This window comes from Cryptomeria japonica, chromosome 4 (genome assembly GCF_030272615.1).
Source record: "Cryptomeria japonica chromosome 4, Sugi_1.0, whole genome shotgun sequence".
NCBI classification, from domain to species: Eukaryota; Viridiplantae; Streptophyta; class Pinopsida; order Cupressales; family Cupressaceae; genus Cryptomeria; species Cryptomeria japonica.
The window spans coordinates 332757172-332774197 of record NC_081408.1 but is presented as its reverse complement, the minus strand read 5'-3'; the positions used below and the strand labels follow the sequence as shown (position 1 = coordinate 332774197).

At 37.2% G+C, this 17026-nt stretch overlaps 1 protein-coding gene across 1 annotated transcript in view; it reads left to right on the top strand.

The window, feature by feature from the left end:
• LOC131063587 (histone-lysine N-methyltransferase ATXR2) overlaps positions 1 to 17026 on the top strand; it is a 218216-nt gene that overhangs the window by 13853 nt on the left and 187337 nt on the right. The window contains exon 3 of the mRNA XM_057997450.2: positions 12269 to 12344. Coding sequence (XP_057853433.2) covers positions 12269 to 12344 — 76 coding nt within the window. The remainder of the gene's footprint in view (positions 1 to 12268; positions 12345 to 17026) is intronic.

The following is a 17026-nucleotide window of genomic DNA, read 5'->3' as shown; positions in this document are numbered from 1 at the left end:
AAATGCAAAGAACTAATACCCACAATGCAATTTTTTTGTATTTTCTGGTTGTGAACAAAACATGAAATTAGTCGCGGGAATTCTGGATGCAGAAAACTGAATGAACTATAAGCCTAAATGATTACAATGAAAACTCTGATGATAAACTACAGCTAAATGCAATTACATAGAGAATATAATCACCCTAGTTGCTATTTTTCAAGCAAGAAGAGATGCCTATGCTAGAAGGCTTCCATTCCTTGAAGCATGTCCAGAGCCAGACGGCTGCCCAAATACAAATTCTGCCAAAAGATCTCTTCAATCCTCCCAAGACTCCAATAAATAGCTTCACTTGCCTCCTCAAAACCCTAATTCGATTTCCAAGGCAAACCCTAATCCCCTCCTCAACATGGCGCCATCACACCTAGCCAAAAAGTCAATGAAATAATATAAAAATATCACCTTGGTAAGTTTTGCCATGTTTTGACTTTGGCCAAGGATAAAATATTAATTAAATCCTCCATGAGGGCGCCACCCATAAAGTCCCCCTTTTAAGTGATGTTTTTAAGTTGTTGGACTAGGCCAAGGGGGGATAAGCAACTTTATAATTATAATGATTATTTAATTAAAATAAAGTTACTTGACCACACAACTCCAAAATCTGAAGCTAGAACCTGACCATGCTCCTGGAGTTAACTGAACAGGATGTAGAGATTGCCCGATGCCACGCGAGCCCTGCCAAAAATAGAACTTACTAAAAATAGTAAATTCTGAAAACTGCTCCAAAAACTGAGATGAAGACATCGTTGCGAAGCCCTCTGAACCATCAGAAAAAGCCGACGATGAACCCATCCAAAAAGACCTCCTCAAAAATAGGAAACCCTAATTTTACCCTCCGACTGGCCTCCGAGCTTCCTAGAAAGAGACCAACGGTTGCAGAAAGGATCAGGTTTGAGAAGGGGTCATTACAGTACTTCACCCACACATACAGGTCTGCAATGAGAAAATCCTTCAATGGCTGATCTTAACACTCAGGAAACCAGAGAACTATACTTAGCAACCCACAATGGAAATCTGAACTAAAACCCTTGGAACCTCTGTTAAAGAAATCTGCAATAAAAACTTGATGATTCTCAGACCAACATCAGTCCACAGATCTGCTCATGCACACCATAGTGTTGATGTCTTTTTTATGCACTTTATACACAGAATAAATACCAAGGTATCTTATCCTCGCTTGAACAAAATCCTCTCAAATGCTGAACTAAGTGATCACTTGAGGTGACCCCAAGATTCCAAATGTTAGGTCTTGACGTGTGGATAAACTCAATGGTTTGATGTGATATTGCTGGAATCACAAAGGGGACTTACGTTTTGTATGAACTCTTGCTTGAATGCGGCTGGAATGTGGAAATTTACTTGATTAATAAAAGGACAAAAGGCATTGGGGGTTTAGAGAGACTGCACTCTTCCTAAGATCACTGATAGCACTGGATCATGCTTGGATGGACACATTCCTTAATCCGAGCATTGCTTCGCCATGTTACCAACAACTCCACAAAACTGATGCAATCTTCCAAGGGAAAGGAAAGGTTTTCATATCATGAACGTTCATACAAATACCCAATACATTGGCACAACTTGAATAAACATATCCACGATTGAACTTAGCATGTTTTAATGTTTAGGCTAACTATGCACTGCAATTGAAAATCATCCAACCACAAATAGTATGAACCAAGGAATTATCAACATCCACACATTAATCCATCACAATCAATGAACTTCATCTAAGATGAGGATACGACAAGAAATCATGCAATATGTAGAAGAAACAACACATTCCACCATAGCTTCAATGAAAAAGATGTTTATTTACAAGCTTGGCAACAATTTCTGCCTTCTCCTCGTACACTACTCTAACTATATGCTATCAACTATTGTCTATTGTTCCACTATTAACCTTTACAAATGAGGATGGCGAGCCTTATATAGTGCTCTCAATACAATTGAATGGCTTGGATCAAATCCACATCAATAGCCAAGATTGAAAGATAAAAACCCTAATTAGGGTTTGTTACACCCATTACATAACACTTAATGTTTAATCAATGATAAAATCACAATAAATAGGACAAATGTCCATCATTGAATTCCAACCAATGAATGATGAGGTTAGGTACATCAAACTTTGTGCCTCCATGTGTGGTAGTTATCCTCCTCGTTGGATGAGTCAAGTGCATTGAACTTGGATGCTTTAACTTGGAGCCTTCATCTTGGATTATTCTCTTGTTGTGCTGGCAATGATTCTTGGATTTCCGGAGGAAATTCAAGATAGTTGTAAAATTCCTTCTTTTAGCACTTTCATTTCTTATGCTTGCTCTTTCATGATATTGATTTTCACATTATGATGATGAGTCTTTATCCTTCCCTTGCATTGTTAATGAATTATCTATCCACCTTGTGTAATCTTGTGAAATCCTCTCCTTTGTGCCGCTTCCTTGTATCCTTCTACCCGCTGATGAAGCTTTCCACCCTTGCTTCAAAATCTGAAAAGAAAACACACTTTGATCAAGATAGAAAGAGAACAATGTCATTCTTTAAATTTGGAAATGAATTTCCTTTGTTTGACTTCTGATTTTCACATTTCAAGGTCTGATTCATTGATATTTTGAAGTTTGATTGCTCATGCTTTCAGTCTGAGACTTCACTTCTCAGAGGTCTGATTGGTGTTTCCACCAAGTGGTAGACAAACTTGCTGCAGGGAATAGTGTCAAGATGGCCAGGCTTTTGGAGGTGCAAAGGAAGTTCTTGAGTTAGGCCGGGCTTTTGAGGGTGAAGTGGAAGTGTGCACATGATGGTTGGGCTTTTGAGGGGTAAGTGGAAGTGTGCTCATGATGGCCAGGCTTTTGAGGGGTAAGTCGAAGTGGTGCAATCCACTGCCATTCTCCTTCAACATTAATATCTCCTTGCTCAATTAACTTTCAAAGCATCCTTATATTCCTGCATTAAGGCATCTTTATCAGCATTGCTCATCATTGCCTTTCAAAAATCTTCAAGTACTTGGCCTCCACAAGGCATGGATCTTAGCAAATGAGGGGGGTAGTGCATCCTAAGCTGGGGTTTTCATCATCTCAAGGAAGGATGTGTATCAGGCCGTGGATTTGGGGGCAAAGGAGTTTTGCAAGGTAGGCCGTAGATTTGGGGGGCAAGTGGAAGTGAAGAAGGATAGCCGGGGATTTAAGGGTGAATTGGAAGTGAGGATGGAAGTGGAAGGCCGGGGATTTCAAGGTGAAGTGGAAGTTTTTTTCCTTCTACTCTGAGTTGACCACTTCAATGCTGGCCTAATTTGATCATTTCATTGCCTTTGCTTGCAAACTTGAAGGATTCAAGGGGTAACTCACTCACTGCCTCCTCCATTCAACATTACCATCAAGACCTTGGTTGCTCCTGATCAAGCATTGATTTCACCAAGTGTAGAGTTACTGACTCATAGGGCTGACTTGGTGTTTTCTTCCTTTCATCATCACCTAGGTTTGATAAATCCTCACTTCCTCATTCTATCCTGAAGATATCCACTTGCTCGCTTGACTGCTTATCACACTTGAGACTAATACCCTGCCTCAACTTGAAGGATGCACCGTGAAGCATCACCCAATGATCGCCTTGACCTCTATCTGGTCACTTGGCTTGCACCTATCGCCCGAGCACTTAAAGAGAGGGGAACTCGACTATTGCTAGACTGCCTGAATTGATCACATCCTAATGACAAGGCATTGCACTCCCTCACAAGGAAGAGGTTAATAACTAAAGAAACTACTGTCAAGCTAGATGACCAGCTAAAACCACGCTAGAAAGCAAAAAGTGGGGGTCCCCATTTGCAATGGGGCGATGTGTGAAAACGTCACAACACATTGCAAGGGCAATTTTGCAAACAATAAATCTTAAAACCCATGCCAAGCTTAAACATATTCTCATGCCAAGCAATAGAGGTTAAAACCCTACACCAAGCAAGTGTCATAACTCCACACCAACATTAAGTTTCACACCAAGAAATAAGAATAATCCCATGCCAAGAATAGATGTATCAATGTTGCCTTTGAATCCTTCAAATGGTAAGGAATATCTTCTGCAAACTTGTCATTGAAGGAAAACACACAAATATTTCAAATTGATTGCACTGTGAAATACATAAATGATATCTCCAACAAATACCAGCTAGGGTAGATCATCCACTACTGAAACTGATTTCCAAAAAAGGATTTTCGCCCTCCAAAAGTTGAAATGAACCACATTCAATCTCATGAATCCCAACAAAGTTTCTTCTTCTCAACTAGAGAGAAATATCATAAATAATAAACTTTAGCATACTAAAAATGAGCTCCAAAATGCCTTTTTATAAACTGCAAGTTCAATGACCTAATTAGGGTTTTGAAATCTTTTAATTTAACTTTAATCTCACTTTATGTCTCCCTATGTTGGCACCCACATTTTTGAAAGCACTTTATTTGATAATTTAAAATAACACCTTATATCTCCTTAGGCACCCAGTAAAGTCACACTATTAAATTAAATAACGTTAAGTTGAATATTTAATTTAACTTTAGTATTTTAACTTTATTTAAAATAACATCTCTAAATGACATAAGTCACCAAGATCATTAATGCAATCACTGATTTTCCCAAAATAGTAATAGTGCCAAAACCAATTGAATTTTGTAAGGTGACAATTGATGTCGACATGAGCTAATACTATAGATAGTAGTGTTCTCTGAGGATCAAAGAGAACAAACCCCCAAAAAACCCAGAAAGATTAGTGCCATGCAAGCACTTACTATAAATAGTATCATTTTTGGGGGACCAAAGAGAAAAAACCCAAAAAATCCCATTAAGATTAGTGCCATGCAAGCACTTACTATAAATAGCAGTGTTCTCCATGAACCAAAGAGAACAAACCCCAAAAAAACCCATAAAGGTTAGTTCCATGCAAACACTTTCTATAAATAGTATGGATAAATTGTCTGAAATCCCTCTAGAAAGTGTCATTCATCTCCCTTGACCCATCTGAGCTCATTGGCAACACCAAGATACTACTCTAATCAAGCTAACACAACCCCAAAAAGTTAGCTCCAATTGCATTGTAAGATAACTTGAAAAGGAGGACTTTACAAAAGATTGCTTGTTCTCAAGCAATGAAAATGCAACCCCACAATCATCAAACTAAAACCAAGAATGATCCTAGGGTCCCAAATCAACTTGAGAAAAGAACCACCACATTGACACTGCGCCACTCTAATCACAACTGTGGAAGCATTATGCCCAAATTGAAATCTTCTCTCTTGAAACCTCAAAAGGCAATCATCATCAAATCCCAAGCCGAGATACTTGTAAGAGCTAAAATCTATACCATGAAACATCTCCAGCTGAAACATCCTAGTAAGGTCCATAACTGAAACCCCTGTACCTAACATGATCTTGGGTACCAGGAAGAAAGGTTCACTCAACCCCAAACCGTATCCCTTAGTGTAACACCTCATGATAACTTATAGAGTCTCAACTACAAATGCGAACTCCTCCAATCTTCTTGCTAAAAGGAAAGCATTCCTTTGGAAGAGTTCAAGAAACTCACCAACAAAATACTACAGGAATCTAACATGCCTCCTCTATGCAAATCTGATACAACCATGATGACTTGCGAAAACACTTACTATTCCAATTCCAAGGGTCTCTGAATGATGAACTAAAGCATGTGGAAGTTTGCTGTCCTGAACCAAAACCGAGGGTAAACTATCAAAGTTTACATCAGAAACCTTCATAAGATGAACTCTCTGAGTTAGGAAGGTCTGAAGTAAACAATAATGACTGCAGTTCAAAACTGAAATCAGTGAAGTACAATCTGATTTAAGTGCTCTACACCAAGAACAACAGTAGTACCAATGAATTTCTCAAGTGTAAGCATTTGTGAAAAGCATTGTGTTGCACCAAAATATGGTAGAAGTTGCTGGGAAACACCTCCAAGCAAACTCTAACTGAAAACTATTACCTCCTTGACAAAGAAGAAAGTGCCAATTCTCCTTAACGAGAGCAAACCAAAATGTGAGGTGATTGACCTGCAACCAATCAACAAGCCCAAGAGCAAATCAACGAGTGTCCATTTGTTCATTGCTCCAATCCTTCTTTAAAATCTTTGTCCAATCCATTTGATGATGAGCCAATGGAATCACTAAATGGCTGGTAAGAAAAAAGAGCAGCACTATTAATTCTGAAATTTTGATCCTTATCCATCCAAAGATCACTCCTACCATCCCCAATAAACTCCATCAGTTCTTGTTGAAGATCCCAAGCATGGATACCCAACCAAGAATGATTTCCAATATAACTAGAAAGGTACAAATCATAACTTTGCTACCCACTCTATGGATCATGTCTAATCAAGGATAAAATCATTGTCCCCCATATCAACCACATAGAATTCATCTTTCAGCTCATAATCTCTCAACTGTATACTCGTATTAGAGATCTTATGAGTACAAGGAAGTTTGTTATTGTTGGCTACCATCACCTTAAACCCATTATGTTCCTCCGTTGGCAAACCTCTTCTAGCCACAAAATGTTCATCAATAAAATTATGTGTGGCTCTTGTGTCAATCAATGCAACTACTAACTGCCTCTGTATTACACCTTTCACCTTGAATGTGACTGCCTTTTGAGCGCTAGCGAGTTGTGCAGTGGTCCTATCATTCTTTGACTCTTCTTCAGATGTATTTTCCTCTTCACTACTCTCCAAGTCAGACTGCTGCTGTGATTTTTCTGACACTGATTCTTCAGCAGAAAAATACTCCAACTGCTTAGCCTTGGCTTTCATATTGCAGTTATGTGATGGGTTCCAAGATTCTCTGCAATGGAAGCATAATTTCTTCCTTTGGAGATCATTCAACTGTTCACTATCCAATCTATCTGAGTCATTGCGTGGCTGATGTGATTCCCTATTAAAGTGCTTCTTGTCCTTATCTTTCTTTTGAGGGAATCCTTTTGATTGAAATTGGTTTCTAGAAGTAACAGCTTCCATATATCTATCCTTTTTGATGGCCTCCTATAAAGTAGGTGGATTGAGAGCCTTAATCCAACCTCTCAATGGATTTGTCAAACTATTCATGAAAAGCATCAGAGTCTTCTCTCATATATATTTGCAAATAGCATTGCAAGTCTCTGAAAATCAGCTACATAAGCATCCACTGAACCCCATTGCTTCAGCTGTGCCAATTCCTTGAAATGTAACTCCGGATCTCTATTATCAAACTTTTCAATCAGCCTCTTTGTAAACTCAGCATAGATCATGCCCTATGGTGATCATCCCATGATGCCGCCACTCATGCGCAATGCCATCAAGATGTATCACTGCATACTTAATGGCCTCTTCCTTTAACATAGGGTTGAGTCGAAAATAACCCAAGCTCGAGCTGAAGTCTACCCTGAACCATCATAGTAAGGAACGATGAATTTTCCCACCTTTTACTGCAGATCATAGTTATGTGCTCTATCACTAGTGCGGGGTCTATGCTTCATCTTGACATCAATATAGTCCCTGTAATGTTCCCTTCCAAAATTTACCCTAGAATCCGCCCTAGAATCACAATTGCAACAATTAGGGTTAGCGTCACATCTTTATAAATTAAAATATCTTCTTACCACATTACGGTCTTGGGTTTAGATCCTGCAACCATAACCAAGGGAACCCTATTCAAGCACATTAGGGATGGAGGAAGAAGCATGACAGATCTGCCCAAAGCCATCCCGCACTAAGCCCAAGAGTGGACACTCACCCTCTTGGTCCTAGGGCAGGAAACATGGACATCCCTAGGGAGGTCTACTTAGTGGCTTGTACCTGCTTTCCCTATCGATGCCTCATCCTTTCAAGGTCAATAGTCATCGTTGTGGAGCTGGGGAAGAGATTGTAGTGGGGGTTTCTTGATTGTTCTATCTAAGCCTAAGAGTGGATCTTTGCCCTAGAGGCAGGCAACATGGACATCCCTAGGGTGGGCTACTTAGATGGCAACCTCCTAATTCCCCTCTTCCCTACACCGCCATCCTTCCATACATGATGGGGGTTTCACACACATTTATTGCAGACATATGCATATTATATTATTATCTATGTCAAACACAAGGAATTATATGCTAGATAATATATTCATAATGCATACACTAAGCACTCATACCACAAATGGAGAAGATCGCCGATGTCTGCGACATATAGAGATCCCTAATCTGATTTATGTGCTTGATTTCTGATGACTGTTCTATTCTCTTTTGCTGCCTACTGTATTGTTCTTCCCTTGATGGCTTGATCTATTTGTTGGATATTGTTTCCTCTTTATGAGGCTTGATGTTCTTGAAATGATTGCTTGATGGTTCCTTCCGTCGCGGTCTTCTACCTTTTATATCTTCATGTCTCTTTGAAGTGAGACAATTTTTGGAAGTTGCTGTCTTTAAAGAATGTTTACAATCTTTCTTAACAATCCTCTTCAAATGGAACCCTCTCCCCTTATAACTTCCAATGTGAGGGAGTGTCACCCCCCTTGGTCATGCCTTCTCTTTGCAAGGGTCACAACCTTTCACAATTACCACCCTTTCAAAGGGTCACGACCTTTCATCATTTCTGTCCTTAAAAGTCACTTCCTTATTTTCTGCCCATTCCTTTCTTCTTCCATCAATCCTTCCTTAATCCCTGTGCTCCATTCATCCTTCTTTCTTTAATTCCATTCCTTGATTGATGCCTGCACTTTTTTGTATTAAACTCAGAATCAGAATTTCTATTCCTTCCTCTTCATATTAATTGCTTACTCTTTTATATCTTCATAGCTCATTGAGGAGACACATCTTTTGGAAATAGATATCCCTTCAAATGGACATGTCTCCTCATTGCTGTCTTATTATTTAAATCAGATCTGTACTTCTGATTGTATATTAAAATTTTATGTTTCAAATGAAGTTCTCTTCTCCTTTTTATACCTCGTGTGATGGAGTCACGACTTTTCATTTTATGCCTTCTGACCATTCATTAAACTTAACTAATTTTTAATTATTTTTTAATTTTAATTTTATGTTTATTCTTTTATATTTTAATTTTATTATTAAAATCCTATTTCAAAATGAGGACATTACAGTCTCTTAACGATACAGCAGCCTAGAACTCAAGACCTCCACTCTCCCAATCATGTTTGAACTGATCCTGCAAATCTGTTACCTAACGTTCATTGTCAGTCTGTGCCGGTGCCCTCGGTGGAAAGGTAGGCATAAGAGGCTTTGAGTTGATGGTTCTAGTTTGCTGATTTGGATTACCACCATGTAATGAGTTCTCTCCATTATTGCCTCCCATATTAGCATTGTTTGGATTAATAGTATTGTTGGGACCGTTGGGACCAATGTTAACTTACATTTGTTGAGTCATTGATTCAGTTACGAGTTCTAGCCACTGATTTTGTTGTTGTGCTCTCTGTTCTGCAGCTTGTTGTCCTCTAACTAAGGCATCCAACGATTAAAAAATCTCTCTTCTTCCTGTCATCCATATTCTCTGTGTTTTGTCTGTCTACTGCTCTTTGTTCTTTGGTAACCAAATTTGCAGCATTCCTGTTCTTGCGATAGTATAGTGGAAAAGGTGATTGTTCCCAACCTGACAAAAATTGAAAGCGCTTCACTCTGAAGCTGAGACCAAGTGCCTAAAATAGCGCTTATTGAAAATAACATATGCTAAAAATAGAAACTCTGCTAGAAAACATTGAAGTCACAAGCTTGAGCTCTCTGCAAGACACTAAGTCCCCTAACCAACTCCGCCTAGCCTATGGGAATCTAGGAATAGGCTAATGGAAAGCCATACCAAGTGCAAGAGGGGGACATTACAAAACACAACAGGAATAGATTTGAAAAAGATATTAAAATCTTCACTTGCATACTTAGGAGAAATCTTTAAGTTCTAGCACTTTCAATAGTGGCTTTTAGCTTTCAAGGTCAATTATTTTCACGGTGGTGGAGATTTAAGACGTGTTTGCAAGCTTTAATGACTTGACATAACTTCTATATGTTTTTGTCGTCTTTGGTAGTTATTTTTAAGTTGGGAATAGCTTGTGAGTGGCCTGATGACCTTGGCCTCGTGCCACTATTGCTTGAGCCATATTCAATTGACTTATGTGGGATAATTGCTTGCTTTGCTTGGTGGTGCCATGGTTAAAATGCACCAAGGGATATGTGGATTGACCTTGCCACCTGTTTTATTATTGGTTAGAAGTTTTAGTGGCTCAACCATTGTTATCATGCACTCATGTTTATGAGGAGGAAAATCTGAGTCATTGTGCCACTTTTTAACTAGGTAGAGATATTCTTTACTTGAGCCAATTTTAGGTAGGGATTTTACAAGAAATGCACAGAAATTTTGGTCACTTAAAGTTAAATCAGTATTTACTAGAGGGTGGAACACTTTAGTGACTCAGCCAGTCCAAAAGTGTGATTGTCTTAGATGAAGGGGAACTTTTAAGTGACACTACCAACTTTAAGTGAAATGGTAGAACTTATTCCTCTTATGCCAAGGTGGAGATATTGGCTAGTTAAACCACTTTTCAAATGCTAGGTGGAGTGTTTATATGGTTAAGCCATTACGACTGTGTGCATAGGAGTTTATATCTCTTATTGGCATCCTTGGGTAGAATTTCCACTCACTTGAACCAAATTTAAGACCTTAGGTAGAGAAACCATATGGAAAGGTCACTTCAAACTTGCACTACAGAGTTTGAAGAGGATTTTTCTTTCACTTAAGCTGAGGTGCAACTTTCATGTACTTGAGCCATTTTTATACTTCTTCACTGTTGATGCCATTGATGACCTTCAAAACTCATTGTTATTTCATATTGAATAGCTGCAACATCCATCATTTTGCAAAAATTGTTAGTTGAAAAACCAAGACCAAAACTTAACAATTTTGCTGTGTTCCATGTGGATGCATCCCTGTCCTTCCAATTGTTTACCTACCCCCCAAATGGCATTTTGAGTATGATCAGATGGCAAGGGATGCCCCTTGTCCATCCCCCAAAATTTTCAAATCTTTGAAATGTTTCTGAAATGTGTTGCAGTAATAGGAAATGCTGTTGGGATGTTTGTCTGTCCCTAAGATGGCTAGGGTTGTCTAAGGTGTCCCTCAACCTTCCAGGGGATGGCCAGAAATTCCCATTGGCAAGATAAATTTTTTATAATGTTTCTAAAAAAAAATCATCCATAACATTAGAAAAGGACTGTTTAATATATCATAACAGCATTATAACAGTAGTATAACTGACAGCATTATAACAGTAGTATAACATGACAACATTACAACCGTAGAATGACATGACAGCATTATAACAGTAGCAATAAATATATCATGATAGCTGTATAAGAGCAATACAAGTAATCATGACACACCGACAGCAGCGACACTAGTATAATAGCAATAAATATAATGATTCAGATTCATAACTAATGATAATAAGTTATATATCAGTTAACACTAACAATAATAATTGGAATTTCGGATTTCACTGTTTTCAAAATTTAAAATATTTGATATGGTATTAGAGTCAATTATTATTGTCAGTGGTAGAATAGTTTAAAGTTGGATTGACCATGGTTTAGTACATTGTGGTATTGGGTGAGAAATGCAGACAAACAAATTTTTTTGGAATGTGGTTGGTGTGTAGGCTACTGCAGACATTTTCTAGCATCCTTTTAACAGTATCATGATATATTGCTGCTGTCAATTACCTTGTTGAAATTTGACTCTGTGTGTGTGTGTGTGTGTGCGCAAAATTATAATAATAATAACAATAAAATTAATATGTTCTGTTGTTCCCCATGCCATCCCCAAAAAATGGTCCTCAGACTGTCATCCCCAAAATACGTCCCTTGCCGGTCTGCTGTCCCCTTGAAATGCTGTGGAACATAGCACTTTTGCCAACTAATGAGGAAGTCCACAAATTGAATTTGGTCAATACACAATAATGATCGATCTTCACAACAAATGTGAAAAAGCAATTATAGACATTGAGTTTTGTAGGGATGTAAAACATTTCTGCAGTTATGGATATCTTATTTCTTTGAACACATCTTATGAGGTGAAATTTTACGTCTGTATCAAAAAGTCTTTATTTTGTGAATGAGTTGTCTTAGTTGTGCTCTTTGAGATTGCAATGGTGTTTTATATTATTTCAGTTTAGCAAGGGAATAAAACTTCTTACAATCAATGGATTTGTTTATTACACAGAAATACTATGACAAGCTTGCTCTAGAAGGGCATGGTCAAGGCTTGAAGGTTAAACAAACTAGAGAAATGGGAAAGGGTAACTATTTATTCTTAGCGTTATCGTTTTGGTCATTTTGCCCTATTTGTTTCACTTACATCTCATTTACCACATTATATTAAATGAAACTAGTTAATAGATATTATAGTTTGCAATTTTATGATGGCAAACTTTCTAATTTGTTTGGTTTCCTATGCTTTTAACTAGATTCAATTTGTTGTTAAAACATCATTTCAAGCCTTTTGATTAGGTTTACTTCTCAATTATGACAAAGCTTATTTTGTGATCTTGGTTTCAGTAGCTATGGCTAATGCTTTTATGCCTCTTCCTCTTTCACACTATAATATCATATTTCGATTATTGAAAATGTACAATTTGACAAATTACAAATTTTCCAAGTATTTGACAATATGGTTGCTTGAAAAAAAAAGAATCACCATCTTCATTTCTAGCATGACAAGCTAAACAAAGTTTGGAAATGAACCCTTTGTATGTAATGAATCAAAAGCTAGCTAGTGGATTGGAAGACAATATAGGAAGTTTATGTCATGCCCCTGCCATGATACTTCTTACAACCCACCTTAAGAGAAAACAAATAAATAATAATTAAATTCATATATATATATATATATATAGATATAGATATTCAGAAAATTGTCTTATTAAATAAGACTTCACAATTTTCTCTAGTGCTCAATGCTGAAGTCAGTGTTTAAACCAAGGAATTAATTATTTGACGTGATGGTTATGCCCGAACAGGGAAGAATAACACAATTGAATTAAAAACAAGTCTTTCGCATTGCTACATAAGCCTGCATCATATACAATGATTAAGGCATGGGTTGTCAAGGTAACAAGCGACAGTTTAATAAATGAAAAGGCAAAGAACATGCAGGAAGAGACGCCACTTCTGGGAAGGTTATGACCAATCAGAGTGCACAACCTTTCACTCCCTCTTGAGGGGTATATAAGCACAGAACAACATTTCATGGAAATCATCAAGGCAGATCAGACAAACATCTTCAGCAATCAATAAAAGGAAATATCAATACCGATCAAAGAAGACAATAATAAGCAATAAGAACAAACTGATCAGGCACATAGCAGATCAGACCCAGACTTACTATACAGAACAGAAGTTAGCATTGTTAATTATCTTTGTGGTATGCCTAAGTGTATGTCTAACCTATGCACTATAAAGATAGCTTTTATTATATAATCTCTTATATACATTGATGTGAAATAAATATGCTAGAACATAAACCTGTTTGTATCCTCACGAGCAATCATATAGGGAAGGAAAGGAGGTGTGAGGAAGGGGAGTATATACAAGGTGGGCATCTAAGTAGGCCACCCCATGATGGATGTCCAATGTGCCTTCCACTTAGGGCCAAGAGGGTGAGTGTCCGCCCTTGGGCTTAGATAGGTGGATTCCTGACCACTATTGGATCTCCTCTCCCATCTGTACAGTGATTGACTATTGCCTTAAAGGGATGAGGCATGAATAGGGAAAGCAGATACAAGCATCCCACTAGGTAGACCACCTCATGTGGATGTCCAATGTGCTTGCCAATTGGGGCCAAGAGGGTGAGTGTTTGCTCTTGGGCTTAGTGTGGGGATGTCTTCAGGCCAAACTATCATGCTTCCTTATCCGAACCCTATTGTGATTGATTCTAGGGATTAAATATTGATATGATCTATCTTATTGAACTGGAATAATTATATATACTCATAGGTGTGATTATTAACCCTAATAATTGAAAATTGTATATATATATATATATAATATTTGTTGTGGTTGCAGGACTTAAATCAGGATTTATCAGGTTAAAAGGACATTTTACATGGTAAAGATATATCTCTAACAGTAGTTCATCTCTTGCTGTTATTGAACTTGCGATTCTAGGGCAAATTCTAAGGGAATCCCAAAAGGGGACATTACATTCTAGTACAAGGCAAGAGGGACCAGAATTAGGGGTTGTATGTCCCAGATCAGATGGAAGAGAGGGACGTGCCTTTGAAATTCTACTTTTAAGTATCTAAAAAGAAAAATTAGAGAAGATTTTAATGAAGGTTATATGGGTGTCTAGGCATGTGGGTAAATAGGGTACATATATACAAAACTATTTGGAATGTGGGCACGATGCTGCAGCAGTATGTATGGTGTGAGTGTTTTAATTTGTCTATTGCTAGATAACACAAAATATAACAACACATGCAGTATAACTTTTTTTTAAAAAAATTATAAGGGGAATCTCCTTGAGACCTAAAACCTAAAGCTATTGGTAGAATTTACAAGTATGCATACTATGCAATATCTCAATGGGTTTAGCATTAAATATAACAATATAAATGACCATTGTCAATAGTCAAGCCCTTGTAGCAATATTTTTAGATTTAAGGAGGATGAATTAATTTAAGCTCATAGAGACAACATCCTATTGGCTAAAGTAGAGATCAATAGTTGGTTGTAAACTATGATTTGAAGGGAAAACACATCCAAATGTTGATTACTGGCTAAAATAGAGGCCACTAGATGTACATCAACAATAAAGAATTAAACAAGTGAACAACTCCAATTTCATGAAATAAAAGGCTAGAGTGTATTGAAAGCTGCAATTTGGAAAGATGGACTTTGCCATATTAGAATATTTAATTATATTTTAGTCACCTATATTTAGTTCCTTGTTTAATGGTCATTTAGCTTTTTAGTTAATTTGCTTTTAAGATTTATTTAGCATTTAGCTTTTTCTTTTTAGTTAATTAGCTTTTAAGCTTTATTTAGCGTTTAGCTTTTTAATAGTTCACTTTAAACGACTTGTTCTTAATTTAGAATGTTGTCTTGTAATCTCTATATATACGCTCGTATATTGTTGAAAACATTATCCAATTATTGAATCATTCATTCAATTTATTTTTCATGGTATCAGAGCGGGTCGATGGGATTCTTTAAAGTTTGGCGAATTTTTTAATAAAAATTCATGGCTTTCTTTTTGGAATATTTTCCAAATTTTTTTTAATTGTTTTTTAATAAAAAAATGATTTTGCTTTTTTGAAGGCTTTTTGAAGGTTTTTGGTTCGTGGGCGAATTTCTTTGTGCTGGGCAGCAGTTCATGTTTTTTTAAGGGTTTTGGAGATTTTCAAGCTGCAGATTGAAAATTTTTCAAGGGTTTCTGCAATTTTCGACTAGGGTTTTGACCCTTCAGTTCAATTCGAAATTTTATTCTGGTTGCAAATTCTTGGTGGGTTTTTCAAGAAATTTTTTGGGTCGGTCTCAAATTTTTCTGGATGCCTCGTTTTCCGTGACTCGAATTTTGTGCTAGCGAATTTGCCTTGGAATTTAAAAACAGTCAATGATTTTTGCTAATTCTGCGAACGACGGGAATTTTGGTGTCTTCTGGGCGCCGTTTATGTTGTACATCCGACCTAGGGTTTCTGCCCCTATTATTTTTGGAAAAAAAATCGTCAATATTTTTTTTGTTTTTTACAAAAAAATCAGAGGTATTTTTTTATTTTCTGATTATTTTCAAGAAAAATTTCAGGTTTTAAGTTTGTAGAAAATTTTAATTTATGGATTTTTTCCAAACCTCAAAATTTGCACCTTGGAATTTGTGCCAGAATTCGCCTCTAGGGTTTCAAAATTTTTGTGCAGCTGCTTCTATTTATTAGAATATTAAAATAATGTTAATTTTAGTATTAATGCTCAATAGTTTATATTCTATTTTAGTAAGATCTTTTACGATCTTCTCAGCAGTTTCTTATTAAAAACTTGCTATTCTTGTAAATACTCTTGTATTATTTATGAGCGTCTTGCTCATTCTGTAAATCAATCAATTCTTTGAAATCCATTGCGTGTCTCGCACTGTTTTATGGTATCAGAGCCTGGTTCCTTAAAAATTCGAAATGTTTTCAAAGCAAAAAATTCAGTGAATTTTTTTTGTTCTATTGTTTTGAAAAACAATATCGAAGGATTTTTTTTGTTTCGAATTTTTTTTGGGAATTTTCTTCCACAAAATCGCGGATTTGTTTCAGCTTGTTCGGATTTTTTTGAAACCGTGGATTTTCGGTTTGCGCGTTTTCCAGGCGCCTGCATTTGCTGTGTAAAAAATCGTGATTTTCATCCTTGGCCGCGCGACTTCGTTTCCTATGCCTGTGCGTGTGGGTTTATTTGTGATCGCATTTTTTCCCGCCTGCAGATTTTTTTTTACCATTTTTGGACGGAAATCTGCATTTTCAGCTAGGGTTTTGACCCTCCAGATTCAGTTGATTTTTTTTTCTAATTGCAGATTCTTGGTGGGTTTTTCAAGATCTCATATGAGTCGTCGTCAGAATTTTTTGGGTGCCTTGATTTTCGTGCCTCAATTTTCGAGCCAGCGGATCCAGATTCCGACAACAGATTCCTTCTGGGTTTCTTGCAAGGATTTCTGGGTTGTCTTCGGAATTTTCTGGGTCAGTCGAAATTTTTTTCTTGAAATTCGTGCTAGCCGTACTTCATTTTTTGAAGTTTGTACCTGCATCTGCCTTTGTTTCTGCAGTGGGATTCAAAATTTTTGAATTCTGTGCCAGCGCCTCTTCTCAGTTTTTTTTCGTTTTCAGTGCATTGGGAAACGTGCAAATGGCTTCTCTAACCAACCTGATGTTAGAAGGCAGTCAACGCTTTAATGGCAACAATTACAACATCTGGAAACAACGTATGTTGACCATTTTTGAATATAGGCGTC